Here is a 24,463-nt window from a genome sequence, read left to right as displayed (position 1 = left end):
GCCAGACCCCGGAAACGACAACGTTTTCTTCATATGTATATAAAAAAAAAAAAAAAAAACCACACAAAAAAAAAAACATTAAAAAAATTATTGACGTCTCATGCCAAGGCAAATACAAATCTAAGAATATCCATAGCATCATCATCATCGTCATCGTCATCATCATCGAGTTTCTCATAAAAGAATCCAAAGATTCTGGTATAAACCATTCATTTTTATCAGAATTGATTTGAAGTACAGATATGAAAAATGGAAAAACACAGACTAACTCGAATATTTTATAGTGGACGTGAACTTTGCTGCAAACGCTGTTTATCTTTAGGGGCTGACTAGTAGAATAATGATTGAAGGCCTGGCTCAATTTTTTTGGAAGCCTCAGGCTGCACAAAGCTTTCTATATTTTTCCCTGACTCGAATATTTTTCATTTCTTTTTCACTTTTCTTCTGGTTCATCCCTTATTAAATATCGTGTACACTCTTCCAAGACACTAACTGATTGGCCATTAAGCGGATCTAGATTTCCATATAGTTAACTTTGATATTTTATTTGTTATTTTAAAATAAACGATCTATAAAACATAGTAAACTGTCGCGCAAATTCGGACAAAAGGTGTGTTAAGACAAGGCCCATAAGATAGCCAGCTTGTATTAATAACCTCCATAGAAAGTTACAGTGTACTTTTGAGAAACATCTTTTAGGCTCCGTAAGCTTATACCTCATGTCTGCTAAGAACATGCATTGACTGCAATGATTGAAATAGCACAATCAATCCATCAAAACGTACCCTGTGTACCAGCCTCGAGCTTCACTAGTTTACTGTCACGCCGGTGGTAGTCAAGACCAGCGTGACACTAAGTGAAGCTCAAGCCTCTGGTACATACAAACTGAATCAAAACGTCATTTATAAAGTAAACGTCAAAAAAAAATTAATCAGATTTTATGTCAAAACAAAAAAAATCACACATTTTGGAACGATGGGGTGAGAGAATACCCTGCTAACAGCTTTTCCTTAGTGTTCCTCGGTTGTACTTTTTGCGGTTTGACAACTCCCGTTGATTTTGTATATACAAATGAATAACTAGAGGCTCGATTTCCTGCGCGTTTCTGTGAGCCCGCAGTACTGGGCCGATACGACGAAGGCTTGAAATAAAGAGCGTATTTACAAGCGACAACCCAGAAACGCGAATCGGAAGTGAAGTGCTAAGATCCGGTAATTTCATAGAGATAGAAACAAAGAGCCACTGTGTTGCCGTGAAAATCGCACAATTTACGTCGAGTTTAGAATATTTTGCTGTCTCACAAACGGCAAAGAATATATATTTTTCGTTCCTGCACATCTAAAATAAATTCTTATTAACTAAAAAAATATTTTACCTCTCCATCATTCATTCAGCAAACAGAGTATTTAAATTAAAAACTATTTGCATTGATTGATGATTGATTGATTGAAGCTTTATGTATGTACATTTTGTTGCTTATATTTTTACCAGAATTAGTAAGCCATTTTCTTATTTGCTATCTATTTTGATGAATATGCCCAAATTTTCAAAATTCGTCGTGTTCTGCTTTTTCCTGTTATTCATGGTTACCCATGCTAAAGTGTCTGGGTCACCAAACCCAAAGTCTGATATCGCGTATAAAATACGCGATCCTTTTCTTGTTGTGGTTCAATACGTCTTTATTTCAGCAAGCATCTTACTCCACCTGTTTACCTCTTGTAAACAGGTCATTAGAATAGGAGCGAGATGACACGAGGTGGCACACAAATCTTCATTCACACGGGCAACAAAACATGTTCAGGGTGTCACATGCTTATCCCATCTAGTGTGATCGTTTGATAGCCTCGTTCCCTGGCTTCTATTGGCTGAGCGGCGTGTCAGTTAAGACGTCACTTTTGATTTGCCGCTTGCCATGAAGCTTATCGCAGAGAATGTTTGACAACGCTTGGCTGTCACAAGACGCCTGGGAACGAGGCTAATCGTTTTAATAGATAGGCGTTCCCATATCACGCAAGAAAATCTTATGTCCAGGGTGTGAGATGTATTTTCTTATAATTGTGAACGTATCTAGGTGTCCACTGTCACGCAGGAAAGTCTTCACCCATGTCCAACTCAACTTGTTGCCGCATCTGTCCATAATTCATATAGATAGGTTCATTTACAGCCTCCTCGTCTGGTTCATCTGGTGGTAAGTCGTAAATATTTTCATCCGTCGCTTCCTCGCCCACCATGCCTGCGTTTTCTTCGCCATACCTAAAGCACGTGCCTTGTTGAGCCTGCGCTATCGACTGGTCATCCGAAACAGAAGCTCGACCCCAGTCTCCAGGCTCGCTCGGCCCAGGTGACATCTGAAATCCCGGATTGTTATAACTAATGGGAACTTCTTTTTGGATGTCCTTAAATTCTCTATCGAAATTCTTAGATAACCTGCTTCTTCGCACAATTTCTTGCCTCTCTTCGTAGCTGATGTCAATCATACCTATTGCCATGGTTTCCATGCGAGCATTGTGTGATGCCTCGAGTGATTCCTGACATCCCGTAGAATGACGGGACGAGCCCGCACTTTGCTCTTCAGTCCATTCTGAGAAGGTTGGGTTCGAGTCTCCGGACTGATGGGAATACCCGGATGTTCGATTAAGTGAGTGGCTGCTATCATTGCTTCCCTGGGAATTCAGCATTGACCGTCGTTTAGGATCAGGACTCGGGACGTTAACTACACTTTCCTGTGAGTTCTGGCGCTTTACACTTAAATGCGTGTTCTTATTATGCACGTATTGATTCTTTGGTATAGATCCATCCGTTCTGGCCAGTACATCCATAGGTATAGTATTTTTGTCAGCATTAAGCAGTCTTTCAACTTGATGTTTCAGCAGACGGAAGCGCGAGAATAGCATGACACTTAAGACAAGAAGGACGACCATGAAGAGCAAAAGAGCGATTGAAATTCCAAGAAGTGCGTTCTCGTACATCTTGATTGTAGTCATTTCTGGTTCTGAAAAATGCAAATGTAAAATATCAAGACATTGGTGTCGACTTTATGTATCAATATACATCACGGTTTCTTTGTGTTAGAATTAGAAAATAGTTTCCAACTATTTTGGTGTTTCCAGGGGGGGAAAGTATATGATAATTTCCGAATACGAATTTTAAAAGACACATCTTAAAACAAACTATTTTGATATGATGTTAAACAGTACCCCCGATTTATCGACAAGGTTTGTACAGAGGGGTTGGGCTAATTTGGTCTCAGTTTTGCACCTTAAGCAAATCCGTGATATGGCGCTCCGTGCAGATAAAAGCCGATAAAACTCGAGCTCTTGTTAAGTCGAACTTTGCGCTCTCCAGGCAGACAAGAAAATCTTCCATAAATACGCATTTAAACTCTTATTTTCATTATTTACAAATCATTGAAAACTCCACTACCCGCTAACTACTTGTGATTTGTGCCATTGAATAATTTAGCTCCCCTTTTCTTGAAGCTGCAATGCAAACAGGACCACCATTACAGTCCATTTTTATTATTATCGGAAGACGTATATTTTTATTACCAGAAATGAATTTTTGTTCTGTTGCTGCATGTAATATGATCAAACTCTCATTAGTCGCTTTCGAGCCGTCGAAAACGTGCGAAAACCTTTGTATATACACTTTTTTTTGTTATAAGAACATTTTTATAAGAACGTCCAGGCTGATATTTCACCAAATTTTAAGAACATGCTAAGAACATGCCGGGGCTCAGATAGCAGAATTTTTTTTATTGCCCTAATGCGTTCTAAAATGCAGAATCAAATTGTGCTAATAGTAACAACTTTATTATTGCTATTGATCATTTGTGTAATTCTCTTCCTAATAATTCATTTGGTATTATATTCTTATATACACTAAAATTTAATAACATCGTTAAGAACATATTCAGCCTTAAAAATGCCCAAAAATAACGGCCCAGGCTCAACTGAAAATTAGACTTCTTTTATAAGAGTCTATATTACCAAAAGACGGTGGTCTACGAGAGTTGTAAATACCAAGCTAATTTGGCGATTCTAACGAAGATTTGAAATCGTGGTCGTTTATAAGCCTTAAGAGCCTGGAACGTCTATTTAGTGGCCAAACCTCGCTGTCCACCAAAAAGAGAGACGTTCGAGGCTCTCGCTGTCCACCAAATAGAGAGGCGTTCGAGGCTTTCGCTGTCCACCAAATAAAAAGGCGTTCGAGGCTCTCGCTGTCCACCAAATAGAGAGGCGTTCGAGGCTCTCGCTGTCCGCCAAATAGAGAGACGTTCGAGGCTCTCGCTGTCCACTAAATAGAGAGGCGTTCGAGGCTCTCGCTGTCCACCAAATAGAGAGACGTTCGAGGCTCTCGCTGTCCACCAAATAGAGAGACGTTCGAGGCTCTCGCTGTCCACCAAATAGAGAGACGTTCGAGGCTCTCGCTGTCCACCAAATAGAGAGACGTTTGAGGCTCTCGCTGTCCACCAAATAGAGAGACGTTCGAGGCTCTCGCTGTCCACCAAATAGGGAGACGTTCGAGGCTCTCGCTGTCCACCAAATAGAGAGACGTTCGAAGCTCTCGCTGTCCATCAAATAGAGAGACGTTCGAGGCTCTGGAACCTGAGGGTAAGTTAGGGATGACCGGGGAAGATTGGGTCGAGTGGACCAAAATCTACGAAGCCGACCGTTCCCCATACAAACCTCTGTATTTTTTCGGCCAATATTCGGTGTATGAACTCGCTCCAAAAAGTACTATTTTTGCGTAGATATTGACCAAAACGGGATGCGACATGAATTCTAAGGTCGTATGATTTATTAAAGCGATGGCTCCAGGGGAGGGGCAGGGGGGACAGCGCCCCTCCCCCACTTTTCTGAGCTGATGTTTCTTTATGTAGCGGTACATATGCAAGAGTTTAAAATCTGTATCCACAAACCACCCCTCCATCTGAAGCAACTACCCCCCCATCCCCACACACAAACACACATATGGGACCGCTCCGCCACCAAGCTCTCTTGTGGCTATCATATACAAACATTTCCTCAGTGGTGAGCGATGACAATACCGTCGATTAACCCCTTTTCTACGATCGCCATGTTTACAACACTCTATGTATGCTATACGATACAAACGTTTCGCCTCAGTGTGATCAAATATGGGTCCTATTCTCTGATATCCGAAGAAATAGTGTCGATAAAACATGGAATAAGTCGGAATAAGTCGCTTAAAGATTTATACTATTGTTTCAGATTCCATTCAACTTTGGTCGATGTTTTCGTAAAATTTGGCATAAGTTTGCGCACCTATCCACAGGTAGATCAGGCAATGGTTTTGAAGCTTGTTCGTAGCTTGGCATCGGTTGTTCTTCTTAAAGGTAAAACGAGTGGATTGAAGTAGCGATTATTTGTGAAATTTTGCCGATAAAATTGCCTTAACACTTAGAACTTGTCTTGTTGTTGTCAATGTATGGGGTGGTTTTCTTCGCGAAATATACAGCTTCACTCGGCCTACTAAGGAAAGAAACAAGGTTGGAGGCGCCTTTTTCGGTATCACAATACCGTCGAAATTCGCGAGGAAAATACAACAAACAAAATATTTTTTATCTCGTACACCTATGACAGGGTACACTTACATTCGATATTTGGCAAAATATCCGAGCTGAACTATTTTTTCTGGCCGCTAGCCATTTTTTAAGACGAGAAAGCAGCCATTTGCCTCCTTGACCGACGCCGTTGGACAAGTAGTTACGCTAGGCTGAACACGGAGCGAGAGCAAACTATTTACCCTTCCCACCAGGTGGAAAGTCTGCGAGACTGTCATCGGCGCATAGTAATCTGTTATATAAATAAAACTAAAGTAAGAGATAACAGATTACTTACCTCGCTCCGAAAACTGATAGTTCTGAATTTTAGACCGTGAAAAAGTAGGAATCCGTATCGAATTCCGTATCGTATCGTATCGTATCTTCAGGGTAAAAGTGATAGGGATGCTTGTCGGAAAATTCGAAAAATACCCCTAAAAAATAAATGTGGACTTTAAAAGCACCCCAACATACACACATTGGCATCAGTCGGGCCAAGACGGGACGCTAGCACAGTCTATTACCCGTGCAGTTCGGCAACCATGGACAGCTGTTTCGTCCTTATTAGGACTCGTCAGCATGGAATAGCCGGTTTGCCTAAAAAATACCTGTACACCAAAAATTGCTACCCTAAAAAATACCCCAGAGGCCCTGAAAAATACCAATTCTAAGAGCCTATTTTTTCTCGGATACACCCTAAAAAAGTTCCTGAGGCCCGATTTTGACCCCTAAAAAATACGACGAGCACCCCTATCAGGTCGACATGGGGAGAACCTCCGGGGTTGGCGCCCGTAGAGGTTTGACTGTATCTGAAAATGGCCAATTTCGGGAGCCATTTCTTTACACGCCTATATTGGCTATAAAGGAATTAAACCATGCCTCGACCACTGAAACAAAAGATCGTATATAATAAGGGGGATTCCCCTTGATTAAGCATACTTGTGCTTAACTTAGCCTTACCTTACGACTCTGTTCCCCAATTTTAGTTAGTTAACAAAAGCTTTCGTTTTGCTTATATATTGGGCTTTCCCCGGAGTTTGATAAGTAAATAACATCTTCTTTCCATAATACTCTTTTTCCAAACTTCAATGTCCAGAAAAGCTTTCATATAATTTCTTACCGGAAGAAAAGCAACAGCTTTATCAAGAAGACATGAGCAAAATGTTTGGAGTGGTTGGATTGAATTCTAGACCCCAGTGCCTTTAGACCTTTTGAAACCTGTTGAGACGCATTTGCTGTTTACAAAGCAAAGCATGAAATGAAACATTAACAAGTCAAAATTCTTATTACACGTAAACATAAACTTAGGAACGTCTCATTCTTATTTTTGGATACCAACCTTCGGTTCGGCTATGAGCTACCCTCCCGCGCAAAGCTTTCTTGGCGCTCGTTTACTTACCCTGGTTCCAGAGCCTCGAACGTCTCTCTAAGTGGCCAGCGAGAGTCTAGAACGTCTCTCTATTTAGTGGCCAGCGAGAGCCTCGAACGTCTCTCTATTTAGTGGCCAGCGACAGCCTCGAACGTCTCTCTATTTAGTGGCCAGCGAGAGCCTCGAACGTCTCTCTATTTGTCTATTTTGTGGCAAGCGAGGTAGACAGACGTTCGAGGCTATGGAACCAGGGTATCGTTTACTTTGCTCCACAGGTAATTATTTTTGGCGACACTTGAAATTCCATTCGTTCCAAAGACAGGAAGTCGTTTCGGGATCACAAACTCGTCTCTGATTTTTTTATTGATGTATGTACCAAAAAAAAATCTCTGATTTTTTTATAAACTTAACAAAAAAAAAAAATCTCTGATTTTTTTTATTGATGTATGTACCAACGATACCAAAGATTTTAAGAATTTTAAGAATTTTATTACTTTGAATTTTACGTAAAAAAATAAAATCATGCAGCCGTAAATTTGTTGTATCATAACATTCTTTGAATGTAGAAATTGATACTCTTTTGGTAGGGCAGGTTATAATAAGATAATGCCCCCCTTTCTTGACTCAATTTTGGTTAATACTGCATGAATAATGCAGATGATACAATAGAACTCTCTTTTTCTATAAGAACGTGTAATTTTCAGTTGAGTTATTTTTGGTAAAGTGTGGAAAAATACTTCCAAAATTATCAAAAGCAATAACATTTAAAGTTGTTATTAAGGACATTATTATATTCTGAGTTTTAGGACGCATCACCCTAACAAAAAAAACCGATATTTTGATTCTTTCTGAGCCTATTCCTCGCAGACTTTGGTGAAGTCTCAGGCTAAGACACTGAGACAATGTTAATACAACACAAATGTTAATAAAAAGTGCTGAGACTATGCTTGTATACTGACATAGAAATACAATAAACAAATAAAGTATTAGACATAATAAACCGCGAAAACAAAGCAGAAGCCAATATCCAGTATGTCTAAACCGCATTTCCTTCTAACTCGATATAAAAATCAGTTATGAATGTTTTGTTTACATACGCATGGATTAACTGGGACATTGTACAATGAATGCTTTTTACATGTCTATAATCGAAGAGACAAATACAAATGCAAACTATTGATAACCGTTCCAGTTTAAGTGTAGATGCATCTATCTTAATCTTTAGACATTCTGGTAGCTGGTTTGTAAGATCTCCCTATGTCAAAGCTCTCCAGGTATTGATTTCTAGAGAGCGAGAATATATTCATTTCGGATTTGCTTTTGCAAAAGTGCATAGTCGATGCATAGAATCGCTAGAACCTATCTATTTTTTACGAATGCCTGAATCAATCGAAGTACATACTAAGCATTGCTTTAAGCAAGACCTGCAGACAATTTGGCCATCCCATGCGAAGTTCAATTCAAAACCATGAGTCCTCCATATGCAAACAAAATGTCCACCTCAATTAATAGACAAAAAACTTACCGTAGAACACGGCGGAGTTAAGAGCTACCCTCTCTTGGATTTTTCACTCATATATACAGCTTTTTTCGCTGTTCATAGATAAAGACATACTCAAGACCATTTTGCAGGCGCTAAGCTATCGGGACCATATTCATTCAGCGTTTTCTTCCGGGTGATATTGAATTACGCATGTGTCTCGGTTTGAGTTGCAGTGTTTATGGGGTGATTTATCAAACTCGAAGATTGTTCGACGTCACTCATCACGTAATATACTTAGGGGAGTAGGAAAGGGATCCAAAATGCACTGGAAGAAATTCTAGTAACCCATTTGCTGACAGACAATTAATATTAATTATTATTGATCATCAATGATCAATGATCATAAGCATAAAATTAGCTATTTCTATCTTGTTAGCTATTTTCGTTCATGTTTCAACCGAAAATATCGGGTCCGTAGTTATCCACCCCTATCTACCCTGGCTTTTCAGATATATCAGTGTGCGCCCAATCGTTTCAGAGACGTCCAAGAGTCGTTAAAGCACTCGACTCAGTCTTCTTCGTGACCGCGCGAACTTCTCCGCGCAAAGCACCATGGGTTGCACCAGTTCTAAAGTTCAAAACGTTCGCATGGACTCAAGACACATATCTTTCTTGTTTTCTGTGTACCCACGACCCCAAAGATACAATACCTTTGAATTTTACGTAAATGAAAAAATGGATACTCTTTTGGAAAGGCAGATTATAATAAGGGAAAGTTCATTTATTATCCCGAGGAGGGGGGGGGGGGGGGGGGGGGGGGGGGGGGGGGGGAGCGTGAGGATACTGGGGAGGGGGGGGGGGGGGGGGGGGAGGGGGGCTCCAGAAATTTTCGATGTTTAAAAGGGGGCGTCGAAAGTGTTTGGGTTTTAAAAGGGGGGTAACTGATTCCTTTGGGTGCTGTCTCTACTATATTATTTGACGAAGTATCAAATCAGACTTCTTGATTCAACTTGTCTCGGTTTGGGGGCAGTTATTTGGCATGCACAATCCAGGAGTCCAGGATACGTATTAAGACACGTTTTATCTATGCAATGCAAACCTGTATACACCCTAAATATATCTTTTTATGGTTTCCGCTATATAATATAATATAGTGCTTGTGTCCCATATCTAAAATATAAACAAAACATTTTAATGCTATAAGCGCTCATTCTCCGTCATCAAAATCCTCGCTCATATCTGATTCGCTGTCTTTCTCGCTCTTTTCTCTTTTCTTGTTCATACTAAGCCTTGCGTTAAGCAAGACCTGCAGACAATTTGGCCATCCCATGCGAAGTTCAATTCAGAACCATGAGTCTTCCATATGCAAACAAAATGTCCACCTCGGATCATAGACAAAAAACTTACCGTAGAACACGGCGGATTTAAAAGCTACGCTTTCTTGGGTTTTCCACTCATATATACAGCTTTTTTCGCTGTTCATAGATAAAGACATATTCAAGACCATTTTGCAGGCGCTAAGCTATCAGGGACCATATTCATTCATCGTTTCCTTCCGGGTGATATCGAATTACGCATGTGTCTCGTTTTGAGTTGCAGTAACCCATTATATGCTGCAGATAATTATTGTTGAATAATCAATGATCAAAAGCATTTAATTGTAGCTATTTCCATCGTGTAAGCTATTTTCGTTCATGTTTTGTTTCAACCGGAAATATCCGGTCCGTAGCTATTTACACCTATCTACCCTGGCCTGTCAGATATATCAGTGTGCGCCCAATGACCCTGTCCCCAAGTATCCGTTTTCGTTTGAAACGCAAACCTTTTTGTTCCGTTTTCAAAAAGATCTGCGTCCATACGAAGCGTTTTCATTTTGTAAGGACCCGTCCCCACGAAAACGATAAAATGCTATACAGCGCATGCGTAGACCCACTTTTTGCTTGTTTACATCGCGCGCGCACTGCGAATCAGGTCATCGTTTTCAAAAGGTTCGGTTTTCGTCCGTCCCCACGGCACCGATAGGGTATCTTTTTCAAATGTTTTCAATCTGGAGATCGTTTTCAAATCGTTCCGTTTTCGGTCATCGTTTTAGCGTTTACGTGTGAACGATACCCGTATCCGTAACAAAAAGGTTGCGTTTTCAAACGAAAACGGATACGTTAGGACAGGGTCTAAGTCTTCTTCGTGACCGCGCGAACTTCTCCGCGCAAAGCACTATGGGTTGCACCAGTTCCATATTTCAAAACCGTGCGCATGAATTCAAGACACATATATTTTTCGTTCTCTCTAGACTTCTTCGAGTGTGCCTGTTTTTTTTATATAAGAACGTCTAATTTTCAGATAATTCTGAGCCACTCTTATTTTGAGGCGTTTTTAGGCTGAAACGTGTAATGGGTTTTCTTAAATTTCTTAATTGTTATTTAAATTTCTTACACACCAAGTAGCTATGGTATATAAGAAAAAAATGATACCAATTATGATACTTATAAAGCATAATTACAAAAATGACAAATAATAGTAAGTCAAGTCGCTGTAGTATAAACAGAATCTGATTCTTCATTTTTAGAGCGCATCACGCTATAGAAAAATGTTTTGCCATTATCTGAGTCTCGGTATGTTCTTAGCATGTTCTTAGAATTTGGCGAGATTCGCTGATCGTTTCTTATAAGAAAGTTTCTTATAAAAAAAAGAGTATTCGACCATATGCTTCATATGTTCCCCTCTGCAAGATGACTAATGGGGGAATATCACCCCGTAAAGTCATGAAGAAAAGTGTTGCGAAATACGGATCTTTTTATAGCAACACAACCAAACATTCAAATCTGCACTTTTGCACTTTATAGAAAATGGCTAAGTAACGGAAATAACCTGGCACTTCATTATTTTTAGTAAGTAAAACGGACATTTTTTTTTCTTTGGAAATGGACATTTTTTTTGGAAATGCACTATGTTACACCTTTCAAAACGGGTAATTAAGCTAAAGTTTCTAGCGAGCATTCTAAAAAATGGCCTTTGTCGTTTTACGAGGTGGTTGGAATCCGTTCATTCTGCGTTTTGCTTCCTTTGGACTGTAAGATTTAGGTAAGATTTAGAAAACGCCATTTAATCAGTGATTGGTGCATTTCGATCCGATAATGGTTTTATGCTCACGGCTGCTCACTGTGCTGTCATTTGATTAGTGGAGATTGTTATCCAAAACTTTTCAAAAATCATCTCTATCTCAGTTGGGCTCAGATCGACGGTTTCATCGCGCAAGAAGTATCGCACCGAAGGTAAGTCATCGTAATATTTTTCTAAATTATTCTTCGATAACTACTCTATAAAAATTTAGTATGAGTTCCTAGCCATATCTCTGGACCAAAGAGGCTTTTGATACTTGGGTAGGGGCATACTCGCAACACTACGAAGATGCCATTTTTAATATCTAAGCTTTTTAGCAACTTGGGTTTAACAAGGGCATAGTATTTAGATATTGACCAAAAAGGAACAAAAAGGTGGCAGCAACGCAAACTGTTGTCAGTGGGGCTCTTATATAAGCAAAAATTGGATCAGTATAAAGGGCTCTCTGATAAGTTCACATCTCTGTTGTTGTTATTTCCATAAACATTGTATTGATTGGTAGATGTGAGCTATAGGCCCTTGCATAAAAAGATAACTGTTTTGTTTAAGCATATTTACCAATACTGTAGCATTGTGGTATTTCTAAAAAAAAATCTATAAATGTTAAAGTTGGGAAATTTATTTTCCTTTATCTACAGGCCAGGCCAGTGGCAGTGCCATCATTGCACTCTGACCATGTCCAGATAGCTGGTCTCCTGTGTACATCAAAATGACTGCATCAAATTGAGGACCATTTTTTATTAGTTTTTTTCGACAGTAATCTAATTTCTGTTTATTTAGAAGGTGGTTTCATAGCATGGGGGGACTCCCATAAAAGCAAACAGGGATGAGTGATTGTCAGCAAAATCAATTTAACTCTTTGGGTGTGGTCAACAGCATTTTTTTACTTCTTGATAGATGGGAGTGGTCCATGCAATTTGTAACCTTATAAGGTGCTTAAGCACTAAAACGTTATTTTTTTCAGTTTTCCTGATTTTTTTTGATACTGTGCATCTCTTTTCTGACAACTTTCATGTCCAGTTGTTCTATGAGGATATTATGATCCACTAGTGTGGGGATAAAAGAGGTGGACCGGCCTCATATTTCAGGTCCGTACCCAGGTTTTTTATGCCTTTGCAGTATCTCCACGGGACGTTAATTTTCGGATTTGGCTACAAATAAAGTCTGGCTTATCGATTAATGACATACCAGAGTGGATCTAGCTTATGCTTTATAGTTTTGTCTACGAATAGCACGTCTATTGAGAATCCCCTGCACCCCCCTGGGTACGGGCCTGTATTTTTCAAATCTTCGATAAAAAAAGTATCATTTATAGCATTGCAAAAATAGGCAAAAACAATAACAATTGTAAAAAAAATATGTTTTTCTAGAAAAAAATAGATATATGTTCAGAATTTCTTAATTATCTCCTGTGTACATCAAAATGACGGCATCAAATTGAGGACCATTTTTCGTTAGTTTTTTCGACAGTAATCTAATTTATGTTTATTTAGAAGGCGTTTTTATAGCATGGGGGAACTTCTATTAAAACGAACAGGGATTAGTGATTGTCAGCAAAATCAATTTTAACTCTTTGGTTGTGGTCAACAGCATTTTTTACTTCTTGATAGATGGGAGTGGTCCATGCAATTTGTAACCTTTTAAGTGCTTAAAACACGCACGCGCACTATAAAAGGGAGCTCCCTAGGAAAGCTCCAAAAAATCTGTCAATCAAAAATCAGTCGAGTCAAGACTTCAAAGCGTGCTGACGTGTTTCACGGAGCTCCCGACAAACCAGAAAAATGAGTCAAGCTACAGTTCAAGTAAGTAACAATTTGGTATTTTTGTTATCAGAAACGTTTTAAAATGCAACGGTATCTGTAGCATAAAAAGTACAATGTTTTACAGCAGAAAATACACATCTCCATCATAAATAGAATGAATTTTTTCCCCCTTTTACGTAAGTGCTAAAGTTTCCCCGTTCGAACTTAGGCATGTTTGTGGCTTTATTTCATCATTAGGCATGATCAAGTGTGCTTTACATGCACAGACTGATCTTGCAGTTTACAATATCATTAAGGGAGTAAGTATGTAAGCACTGTACCTGAAGATTTCCCCAAAATATAAAGTGTAATTCAGTGTAAAAAAAGCATAAAAACATTAATAAAAACTACTTGTTGTTTGAGTTGATTAGGCAGCATGCCTATAGTCATCCTCACATTGTATCATATATGAACCACAATGATGACAGTGCATTACAAAATATGTCCTAGTCAAGGCAGTCTCAAGGAGAAAGTAAGATGTGAAGTGAAGGCTGATCCAGATATGAGAGCCATGGGAGTGCTAGTTTGTATTTTCAAAGATGCATTAAATCATCTTTATTTTATTATCTGCATTTTCCTAATATTGGATGGAACTCCCAATTCCAAGCAGGGGAGAGTTAGGGGTATGGGGGCCTGTTCCCTTTTCTCAAAATATAGGAATCAGAAATCCCTTGTTGTATAGATTGTTTATTGTTTTATCTGTTTTTTAAAAATGTTTTCACAATGATGGAAAAATAAACTGCATTGTTAGAGAAATTTAGGTTGCCTTTATTATTAAATAGTTACACAAAATAGTTGTATAGGAAAGATGTGTCATGAACTACACAGAAATAACACACCAATTTAGTATATTCAACATATGCATTAACCAAGTTGTGTTGTAATGCATTCCGATGAAAAAATATTTAATAAAAATAAAGATACACATTTTAGGAACCTGGGCATTGGAGATGGGCTATTATTTAATAGTAGGTCCTAACCTGGCTTGCTGTCTGTTTCAGATTTAGATTTCTGGAGCACATAGCCATGAATTGTCAAGGGGGTGTGCCCTGACATAGATATATGCAAAAAGCAGAAAATTTAGAAATTAAACGAGACTTACCTGTAAGGTGAAGTTTGATTGTAATTCTACGAGCTATTGGGCAGGAGCGGAGAAGTCACGTGTGAGATAGCGCGCGCGAAGCAGGCAGGCAATATTTAAAGTTGCGAATGGCCATTTATGATTATAATGGATAGGGTAGGGTACAATATTTGTATAAATAAAAAAGGGAGGGCATGTTGGATACTGATTAGTATGCAAAAAAGGGGGCGGAGCGATCCCTTTTAAAGCGCGCGTTCGTGTTTTTAAAAAAAGCCCTAAAAACATTTTTTTCAGTTCTTCCTGATTTTCTTTGATACTGTACATCTCTTTTCTGACAACTTTCATGCCCAGTTGTTCTATTAGGACATCATGATCCACTAGTGTGGGGACTCCTTTGGGATAAAAGAGGTGGAATAATTTTTGAATACCCCATAAGGGATAGCGGTTGGTAGGATTTCATACCCTAAAAGATAGAGTGATCACCCCTGTCATCAACGTTTTTTTTATCAGCACATGGTAAATTTACGAGAAGCACAGAGAGCGTGGTAAATTTACGAGACGAATCAGGGAGTGTGGTAAATTTACGAGGGAATCAGAGAGCATGGTAAATTTTTGAGAAGCAAATGTGTACAATGTGTTAAATAGCCATCGCCTCGTCACCAGACGGTAAATGTGTACAATGTGTTAAATAGCCGGTAGGATTTTATACCCTAAAAGATAGAGTGATCACCCCTGTCTACAACATTTTTTTATCAGCACATGGTAAATTTACGAGAAGCACAGAGAGCGTGGTAAATTTACGAAACGAATCAGGGAGTGTGGTAAATTTAGGAGGGAATCAGAGAGCATGGTAAGTTTTTGAGAAGCATCAGATAGCGTGGTAAATTTACGAAGAGCATCAGAGAGAATGGTAAATTTACGAGAAGCATCACAGAGAATGGTCGATTTACGAAGAACATAAGAGAGCGTTGTAAATTTACGGAGAGCATCGGAGAGAATGGTAAATTTACGCATAGCATCAGAGAGCGTGGTAAACTTACGGAGAGCATCAGAGAGTAGATGTAGTGGGTGCTTTTTTGGAAAAGCAAAGAATAAAATTTATATATAAACAGTATGTATACATTATGGTCTTTTTGAATAAAAGTTGATAATAGTATAATATGTCCACTGTACTTTGAGTTAATGGTTTTATAACAAATCCTTCAAGGGTCGATATGTCCGTTATGCTTAATATAGATATCAAGCGGTGACCACACGTCATCAAATTAACCATATTACAGAAAAGACTGTATTCAGGTCAAGAGACGGCAAGTAATTGTTCATTTCGTCGACCATGATTAAACAGAATAAAACTGTTTCTGATTTCGAAAAAGTTCAAATGAACAAGACCATGAAATGGTTATATCCGAAAAAACGACAACTCTGGATATAGGGTAAATTAAGAAAACTCACATAAAAGCGTGGCGTACTAGCAGATTATTTTTCGTAAATGACCAGTTCTTATATCAAGGTACAAATACCGCTAACCACAAATTTAGAAAAAGGGCCGAAGAAGGCAAATGATGCATTTTTTCTATCATTTTATACCGTTGCTAAAAAAATATCACGTAAGTGCAAAAGTGCAGATTTTGATTTTATGTTGTTAGCCTAGACTTCACATTATTGTTGACCCTGAGAGCTGCAATAAAAAAAAAAACTTATATTGTTTATCTATTTTTATGGTTCTCACCTAACAAGCACAAATTAGAGATAGTTTATAATTATTATTGTCTAGTCGGCGCGTGAAACATGAAGAAAAATGTCAAAATTGTTGTTCCGGCACTTGCGTCTTATGAGAACCAAAGTTTATGCACTGTCGCTCGGTACGTGACACGTGCTCATTGTGCACCCCTTGGTACCATGTAACAACCGATATTTTGATAAACATGGTTCTCATTGGTGTTCTCCTGGCCAAACCCGACATTTCCGTAAACCCTCTCACTCATCACTCCTGTTCGCATCACTTGGTAGCCGGTCTCTCCATTCCCTTGATAAAAGCTCGCCTCAGGGGACTGGGCACTGTTCTGATAAGTGTGGTGTTCTGTCATCGATGTCTTATGCAAACGTTTGATTGCATTTTTCTTTCCAGAAGATGCTGTGACGTTTTCTTTTCTTTCCTCGAATATCTGTGCAGGTTTTGGTACCTTTAATACATTTTGGTATTGGATGCTTTGATGAGTTCTTGCCACCATGTAATGTAAATCAACTGCTGTGCCTCCCTTCTCCATGTTTCCTTCACTCCCTTCTCTCGTCTTCGTTTCGTTGTCTCTTTCGCCCTCCCAAGCTCGGTGTGTCTCGTCAATCCCTCCATCATCAGGCTCATTTTCATATAAATGCGTCTCGGCAAGGTTGCTGTTATTCTTTGACTCGCTCCTAAAGTATTTGTCCGTCTCCACACTGCCTATCTCTATGCCTTTCGATGAGCACGATTCCTGGATGTTCATAAACTTTATTTTTTTCTCCAATCGCTTGATGATGATGAACAAGGTTATCATAGCGGCGGTTACGAGAGCTGCTGTAACTGTTATAACTATCGTCAGCAAAAATATCACTTCTTCCTTGTCGACGACCATGATTACTATCTGGAGGATTCTTTATATCGTTATATTCAAGCTCCTGAAAAACAAACAGTCATTACTTAGCATCAGTAAATGCCTTAATTGGACAAAAATATTTGAATTAAGCAAGATTGAAATGCAGAATAAATTTGTAGTTTTTTAAATGAATAGCATCAGCTTCCTATTTTCCTATTAGTAAGTGGGGAAAGAGATCACATAGGGCTGGATTTCCTTCCGTAATCAGATTTATACCGGGACCAGGTTTTGATGTTTGGACAAAAATATATACCTGTGTCCTAAATGAGAAAACCACCTTACACCCTTAATATTCGTGTTTATTAATCGTGGGTACTCAATTTCGTGAGAACAATGTTGAATAGAATTTTGTCTTAGGAAATCATCAGTTATTATTTGTTATTTATTTTCGTGAAAAGGAAATCAAGATAATAGTCACCAAATTACCTGAAGCTAGAAAACGATGAACCGTTGAAATCGTCGTTGATAGCTCCGCCAGTTCCTAAAATGTTGAAAACAGCAATAATTTCTAGAAAACTGAGAACTGGCTCGAGAAAGTTGTAATGGCGTGTAATGGTGATAAACAGATCTGATCAACCATAAACCCGACAAGACTAGTTTATCGCAAGGAGAGATATCCAAAAAGTATAAGGTTTGTTGGTTTCGTCGTTTGTAAACATGGCTGGAAACAGGTCTGAAAGCGCACAACTAAAACGCACAACGACTTCCGTTTTCGCATGTTTCCTTTCCATGAGGAAATGTGAGTAAGTAAAAAATACAGGAATAAATTTAAGCCCGAATAGGTTCCGAAAGCAGTCCGAATTGGTTTTACTTTAAAAACAACCTTCTAGTAAAAAAAAAAGAAGGTATTAAAGTCGGGAGTAGCAGTTGAATTAAAATATATATACTCGATAAAAACTCGATACAAATCTACTCGATAAAACGAAACTTGTTCACATCGGGATAGTGCAACCAAGAAAGATGGTTTGGTAGCCACTTACGTTTGACCATATTCTCAGGGGGTGATTTTTACTCACCTTTGGGCTAATGGTAAAGAGCTTTGATGAATTTAGTATACGGCTGTTTTTACCGTGGCTATGTTGAATGCAATATTCCGTTGCTTTCGGTCGTGCTTGCAGCTGGCAACGCATGGAACGCGGAAAGAGTTCGTCCCCAGGGATCACTTTAGCCGCTGAACAATATATGCGCTCATACACAATATACTCAACATCCCTTTCACTTTCTTAAAACTTTTATTGTCGAGTTTCGGTTGTTTAAACTAAGTTTTTTTGCATGATTTTTGGTAAATATTTTTGGTACACTTCTTACAGGGGGCCCCGTTTCAGTATTTTGTGTGCGCAAATATAATGTCTCACTTGTTTAACTGTAAAAACTTTGATAAATTGTTTATTTCCTCCTCAGTATGAAGGCTGATTTATTCCCTATTTCGTTAGTATTTTCTTGATTAAGCTCGTGACAGCCTTGCTTCTCTCGAGCTTTCACTCAATACATCTTCATGGTTGGCAACAGTAATCTTCGCAAGTCTGAAAATATTCGATAAAGAACACATAGTCAACATCAGCATCAGTAACACCACTAAACCAAAAACAACAATAGCGACAACAATATTATCACCAGCGAAAACAACAAAGTCAATGAAAACATAGGAAAATCAACGACGACAATAACAAAAACAGCGTCAAGACGACAACAATAATATCATCTTTATCTCCACCAGCAACAACAGTTATAATGACAACAACAACAACGGCAACATAAACAGCATAACCTGTATTCCCATCAGCAACAACAACCAACAAAGTACCAGCAATAAATACAACAACCGACAACAACAAGAACAAGGATAACAACGACGACAATAATAGCAAGCGTGCAGCCAGAAATAGTTCCAGGCTACGACAATAACAGCGATAATACGATCGTTGGCGATGCAATAATAATGTTCTCCAAAATTATTTTGTGAATTTGAAACCCATTTATGGTGAATCTAAACCCCATTCGAACTCAGTTCCTAATCAATCTCCTTGCACGATTATTTTCTATAATTTTATTTTTTAAATGCACAAAAAAAAACTCTGGCTATCACCACATCATCATACTTGTCATCAAAACATACTGTAACTCTACTTTCATGATTCATATTATTATAATCCTCGTCAGTCAAGAATAGAGTACTTTTTTTTTCCCGCATATAATCTTGGACCCTTTATACATTAATGCTCACCTCGAAATTCGAGCTTGCCGTCGCCATCCTTGTCCCCAAGTCTCTTGATCTCGTCAATTTCATCATCCTTAATCCTCTCTCTACCGGACATGCGGTCAAACGCCTTCTGGAACTCCTCCACGGATATGTAGCCCTCGTCTTCAGGATCAAACACCGAGTACGCAAAAAGTATCTCGTCCTCGAATGAACCGTGCTCCGTCACAATGAGGTTCATTAGTTTGATAAACTCTGTGAGGAGTACCTTGGTGTTTCCTGAATAGAAAGGAGACCCAATTACTACTTAGTGCTTCGTTTTCTATTCGTCAACTCCCATCATCACCTGTCGCATACCCACCTCCAATCACCTGTATACCCACTCTTATTTCTTGTATATCCCCCTCTCCCATCACCTGTGTATCCCACATCACATCTCCATCAAACCCAACCTTCCATCATCTGTACATCCAACCTTCCACCCCCCATATCTTCCTCCAATCTCCTGTAAACTCCACCTCTAAAAACCTGTAAACCCCACCTCTAATAACCTGTAAACCCCACCTCTAATAACCTGTAAACCCCACCTCTAATAACCTGTATACCCCACCTCCAATAATCTGTATACCCCACCTCTAATAACCTGTGTACCCCACCTCCAATAACCTGTATACCCCACCTCTAATAACTTGTGTACCCCACCTCTAATAACCTGTATACCCCACCTCTAATAACCTGTGTACCCCACCTCTAATAACCTGTATACCCCACCTCTAATAACCTGTGTACCCCACCTCCAATAACCTGTATACCCCACCTCTAATAACCTGTGTACCCCACCTCCAATAACCTGTATACCCCACCTCTAATAACCTGTGTACCCCACCTCTAATAACCTGTATACCCGACCTCTAATAACCTGTATACCCCACCTCTAATAACCTGTATACCCGACCTCTAATAACCTGTATACCCCACCTCTAATAACCTGTATACCCGACCTCTAATAACCTATATACCCAACCTCTAATAACCTGTATACCCCACCTCTAATAACCTGTAAACCCCACCTCTAAAACCTGTATACCCCACCTCTAAAACCTGTAAATCCCACCTCTAATAACCTGTATACCCAACCTCTAATAACCTGTGTACCCCACCTCTAATAACCTGTGTACCCCACCTCTAATAACCTGTATACCCCACCTCTAATAACCTGTATACCCCACCTCTAATAACCTGTATACCCCACCTCTAATAACCTGTATACCCCACCTCCAATAATCTGTATACCCCACCTCCAATAATCTGTATACCCCACCTCTAATAACCTGTATACCCCACCTCTAATAACCTGTATACCCCACCTCTAATAACCTGTATGCCCCACCTCTAATAACCTGTATACCCCACCTCTAATAACCTGTAAACCCCACCTCTAATAACCTGTAAACCCCACCTCTAATAACCTGTATACCCCACCTCTAATAACCTGTATACCCCACCTCTAATAACCTGTCTACCCCACCTCTAATAACCTGTATGCCCCACCTCTAATAACCTGTATGCCCCACCTCCAATAACCTGTATGCCCCACCTCTAATAACCTGTATACCCCACCTCTAATAACCTGTATACCCCACCTCTAATAACCTGTATACCCCACCTCTAATAACCTGTATACCCCACCTCCAATAACCTGTATACCCCACCTCTAATAACCTGTATACCCCACCTCTAATAACCTGTATACCCCACCTCTAATAACCTGTAAACTCCACCTCTAATAACCTGTATACCCCACCTCTAATAACCTGTATACCCCACCTCCAATAACCTGTATACCCCACCTCTAATAACCTGTATACCCCACCTCTAATAACCTGTATACCCCACCTCTAAAAACCTGTAAACCCCACCTCTAATAACCTGTATACCCCACCTCTAATAACCTGTAAACCCCACCTCTAATAACCTGTATACCCCACCTCTAATAACCTATATACCCCACCTCTAATAACCTGTAAACCCCACCTCTAATAACCTGTATACCCCACCTCTAATAACCTGTATACCCCACCTCTAATAACCTGTAAACCCCACCTCTAATAACCTGTATACCCCACCTCTAATAACCTGTATGCCCCACCTCTAATAACCTGTATACCCCACCTCTAATAACCTGTATACCCCACCTCTAATAACCTGTAAACCCCACCTCTAATAACCTGTATACCCCACCTCTAATAACCTGTATACCCCACCTCTAATAACCTGTATACCCCACCTCTAATAACCTGTATACCCCACCTCTAATAACCTGTATACCCCACCTCTAATAACCTGTCTACCCCACCTCTAATAACCTGTATACCCCACCTCTAATAACCTGTATACCCCACCTCTAATAACCTGTATACCCCACCTCTAATAACCTGTATACCCCACCTCCAATAACCTGTATACCCCACCTCTAATAACCTGTATACCCCACCTCTAATAACCTGTCTACCCAACCTCTAATAACCTGTATACCCCACCTCTAATAACCTGTATACCCCACCTCCAATAATCTGTATACCTCACCTCCAATAATCTGTAAACCCCACCTCTAAAAACCTGTATACCCCACCTCTAATAACCTGTATACTCCACCTCTAATAACCTGTATACCCCACCTCTAATAACCTGTAAACCCCACCTCTAAAAACCTGTAAACCCCACCTCTAATAACTTGTATACCCCACCTCTAATAACCTATATACCCCACCTCTAATAACCTGTCTACCCCACCTCTAATAACCTGTAAACCCCACCTCTAATAACCTGTATACCCCACCTCTAATAACCTGTATACCCCACCTCCAATAACCTGTATACCCCACCTCTAATAACCTATATACCCCACCTCTAATAACCTGTAAACCCCACCTCTAATAACCTGTATACCCCACCTCTAATAACCTGTAAACCCCACCTCTAATAACCTGTATACCCCACCTCTAATAACCTGTATACCCCACCTCTAATAACCTGTATACCCCACCTCTAATAACCTGTATGCCCCACCTCTAATAACCTGTATACCCCACCTCTAATAACCTGTATACCCCACCTCTAATAACCTGTATACCCCACCTCTAATAACCTGTATACCCCACCTCTAATAACCTGTATACCCCACCTCCAATAATCTGTAAACCCAACCTCTAATAACCTGTATACCCCACCTCTAATAACCTGTATACTCCACCTCTAATAACCTGTATACCCCACCTCTAATAACCTGTAAACCCCACCTCTAAAAACCTGTAAACCCCACCTCTAATAACTTGTATACCCCACCTCTAATAACCTGTATACCCCACCTCTAATAACCTGTATACCCCACCTCTAATAACCTGTAAACCCCACCTCCAATAACCTGTCTACCCCACCTCTAATAACCTGTATACCCCACCTCTAATAACCTGTATACCCCACCTCTAATAACCTGTATACCCCACCTCTAATAACCTGTATACCCCACCTCTAATAACCTGTATACCCCACCTCTAATAACCTGTATACCCCACCTCTAATAACCTGTATACCCCACCTCTAATAACCTGTATACCCCACCTCTAATAACCTGTATGCCCCACCTCTAATAACCTGTATGCCCCACCTCCAATAACCTGTATGCCCCACCTCCAATAACTTGTATACCCCACCTCCAATAACTTGTATACCCCACCTCCAATAACCTGTATGCCTCACCTCTAATAACCTGTATGCCCCACCTCCAATAACTTGTATACCCCACCTCCAATAACCTGTATACCCCACCTCTAATAACCTGTAAACCCCACCTCTAATAACCTGTAAACCCCACCTCTAATAACCTGTATACCCCACCTCTAATAACCTGTATACCCCACCTCTAATAACCTGTATACCCCACCTCTAATAACCTGTCTACCCCACCTCCAATAACCTGTGTACCCCACCTCCAATAACCTGTGTACCCCACCTCCAATAACCTGTGTACCCCACCTCCAATAACCTGTGTACCCCACCTCCAATAACCTGTATACCCCACCTCTAAAACCTGTATACCCCACCTCTAATAACCTGTAAACCCCACCTCTAATAACCTGTAAACCCCACCTCTAATAACCTGTATACCCCACCTCTAATAACCTGTAAACCCCACCTCTAATAACCTGTATACCCCACCTCCAATAACCTGTATACCCCACCTCTAATAACCTGTATACCCCACCTCTAATAACCTGTATACCCCACCTCTAATAACCTGTATACCCCACCTCTAATAACCTGTATACCCGACCTCTAATAACCTGTATACCCCACCTCTAATAACCTGTATACCCGACCTCTAATAACCTGTATACCCGACCTCTAATAACCTGTAAACCCCACCTCCAATAATCTGTATACCCCACCTCCAATAACCTGTATACCCCACCTCTAATAACCTGTATACCCCACCTCTAATAACCTGTATACCCCACCTCTAATAACCTGTATACCCCACCTCCAATAATCTGTATACCCCACCTCTAATAACCTGTATACCCAACCTCTAATAACCTGTATACCCCACCTCTAATAACCTGTAAACCCCACCTCTAATAACCTGTATACCCCACCTCTAATAACCTGTATACCCCACCTCTAATAACCTGTATACCCCACCTCTAATAACCTGTATACCCGACCTCTAATAACCTGTATACCCCACCTCTAATAACCTGTAAACCCCACCTCTAATAACCTGTATACCCCACCTCTAATAACCTGTAAACCCCACCTCTAATAACCTGTAAACCCCACCTCTAATAACCTGTATACCCCACCTCTAATAACCTGTAAACCCCACCTCTAATAACCTGTAAACCCCACCTCTAATAACCTGTAAACCCCACCTCTAATAACCTGTATACCCCACCTCTAATAACCTGTATACCCCACCTCTAATAACCTGTAAACCCCACCTCTAATAACCTGTAAACCCCACCTCTAATAACCTGTAAACCCCACCTCTAATAACCTGTAAACCCCACCTCCAATAACCTGTAAACCCCACCTCTAATAACCTATATACCCCACCTCTAATAACCTGTGTACCCCACCTCTAATAACCTGTAAACCCCACCTCTAATAACCTGTATACCCCACCTCGAATAACCTGTGTACCCCACCTCCA

General features: G+C 39.9%; 3 protein-coding genes across 8 annotated transcripts in view; all 3 read right to left on the bottom strand.

Annotated features, from left to right (window-relative positions):
* Positions 1-435: 435 nt before the first annotated feature.
* On the bottom strand, positions 436-9,991 carry LOC116618485. 3 transcript variants are annotated; one of them, XM_032382217.2, is made up of 2 exons: positions 9,826-9,991; positions 436-2,992 (listed from the first exon to the last, which is right to left on the bottom strand). In XM_032382217.2, exons 1-2 carry the CDS (start codon positions 9,923-9,925, stop codon positions 2,082-2,084), a joined length of 1,011 nt encoding a protein of 336 aa, XP_032238108.2. In that variant the 5' UTR covers positions 9,926-9,991; the 3' UTR covers positions 436-2,081. The 3 variants fall into 3 exon arrangements, with proteins under 3 accessions (XP_032238108.2, XP_032238109.2, XP_032238110.2); XM_032382218.2 differs by lacking the exon at positions 9,826-9,991 and adding an exon at positions 8,461-8,675; XM_032382219.2 differs by lacking the exon at positions 9,826-9,991 and adding an exon at positions 6,966-7,236.
* A 4,723-nt stretch (positions 9,992-14,714) lies between these two features.
* LOC5512763 lies at positions 14,715-18,224 on the bottom strand. Its single transcript, XM_001633054.3, has 2 exons — positions 18,071-18,224; positions 14,715-17,076 (listed from the first exon to the last, which is right to left on the bottom strand). The coding sequence occupies exon 2, from the start codon at positions 17,031-17,033 to the stop codon at positions 16,299-16,301; it is 735 nt and encodes a 244-aa protein (XP_001633104.2). The 5' UTR covers positions 17,034-17,076; positions 18,071-18,224; the 3' UTR covers positions 14,715-16,298.
* A 43-nt stretch (positions 18,225-18,267) lies between these two features.
* LOC116618460 overlaps positions 18,268-24,463 on the bottom strand; it is a 34,358-nt gene continuing 28,162 nt past the window's right edge. For all 4 annotated transcript variants that reach the window (XM_048725500.1, XM_048725499.1, XM_048725498.1 and 1 more), the window contains 2 exons: positions 19,279-19,530; positions 18,268-18,577 (listed from right to left, as the gene is read on the bottom strand). In XM_048725500.1, the coding sequence (XP_048581457.1) occupies positions 18,537-18,577; positions 19,279-19,530 (293 nt within the window). In that variant the 3' untranslated portion in view covers positions 18,268-18,536. The remainder of the gene's footprint in view (positions 18,578-19,278; positions 19,531-24,463) is intronic.

Source organism: Nematostella vectensis, chromosome 3, assembly GCF_932526225.1.
Source record: "Nematostella vectensis chromosome 3, jaNemVect1.1, whole genome shotgun sequence".
Taxonomy (NCBI): Eukaryota; Metazoa; Cnidaria; class Anthozoa; order Actiniaria; family Edwardsiidae; genus Nematostella; species Nematostella vectensis.
This window is presented reverse-complemented; position numbering and strand designations above follow the sequence as displayed.

Bases quoted from the DNA above. Each gene is read 5' to 3' on its own strand.
- LOC116618485 (XM_032382217.2), bottom strand. From the start codon at position 9,925: ATGGTCTTGAATATGTCTTTATCTATGAACAGCGAAAAAAGCTGTATA. The intron at 2,993-9,825 runs GTAAGTTTTTTG...TGCATTTTTCAG, and splicing joins TAAATCCGCCGTGTTCTACG to AACCAGAAATGACTACAATC.
- LOC5512763 (XM_001633054.3), bottom strand. From the start codon at position 17,033: ATGGTCGTCGACAAGGAAGAAGTGATATTTTTGCTGACGATAGTTATA.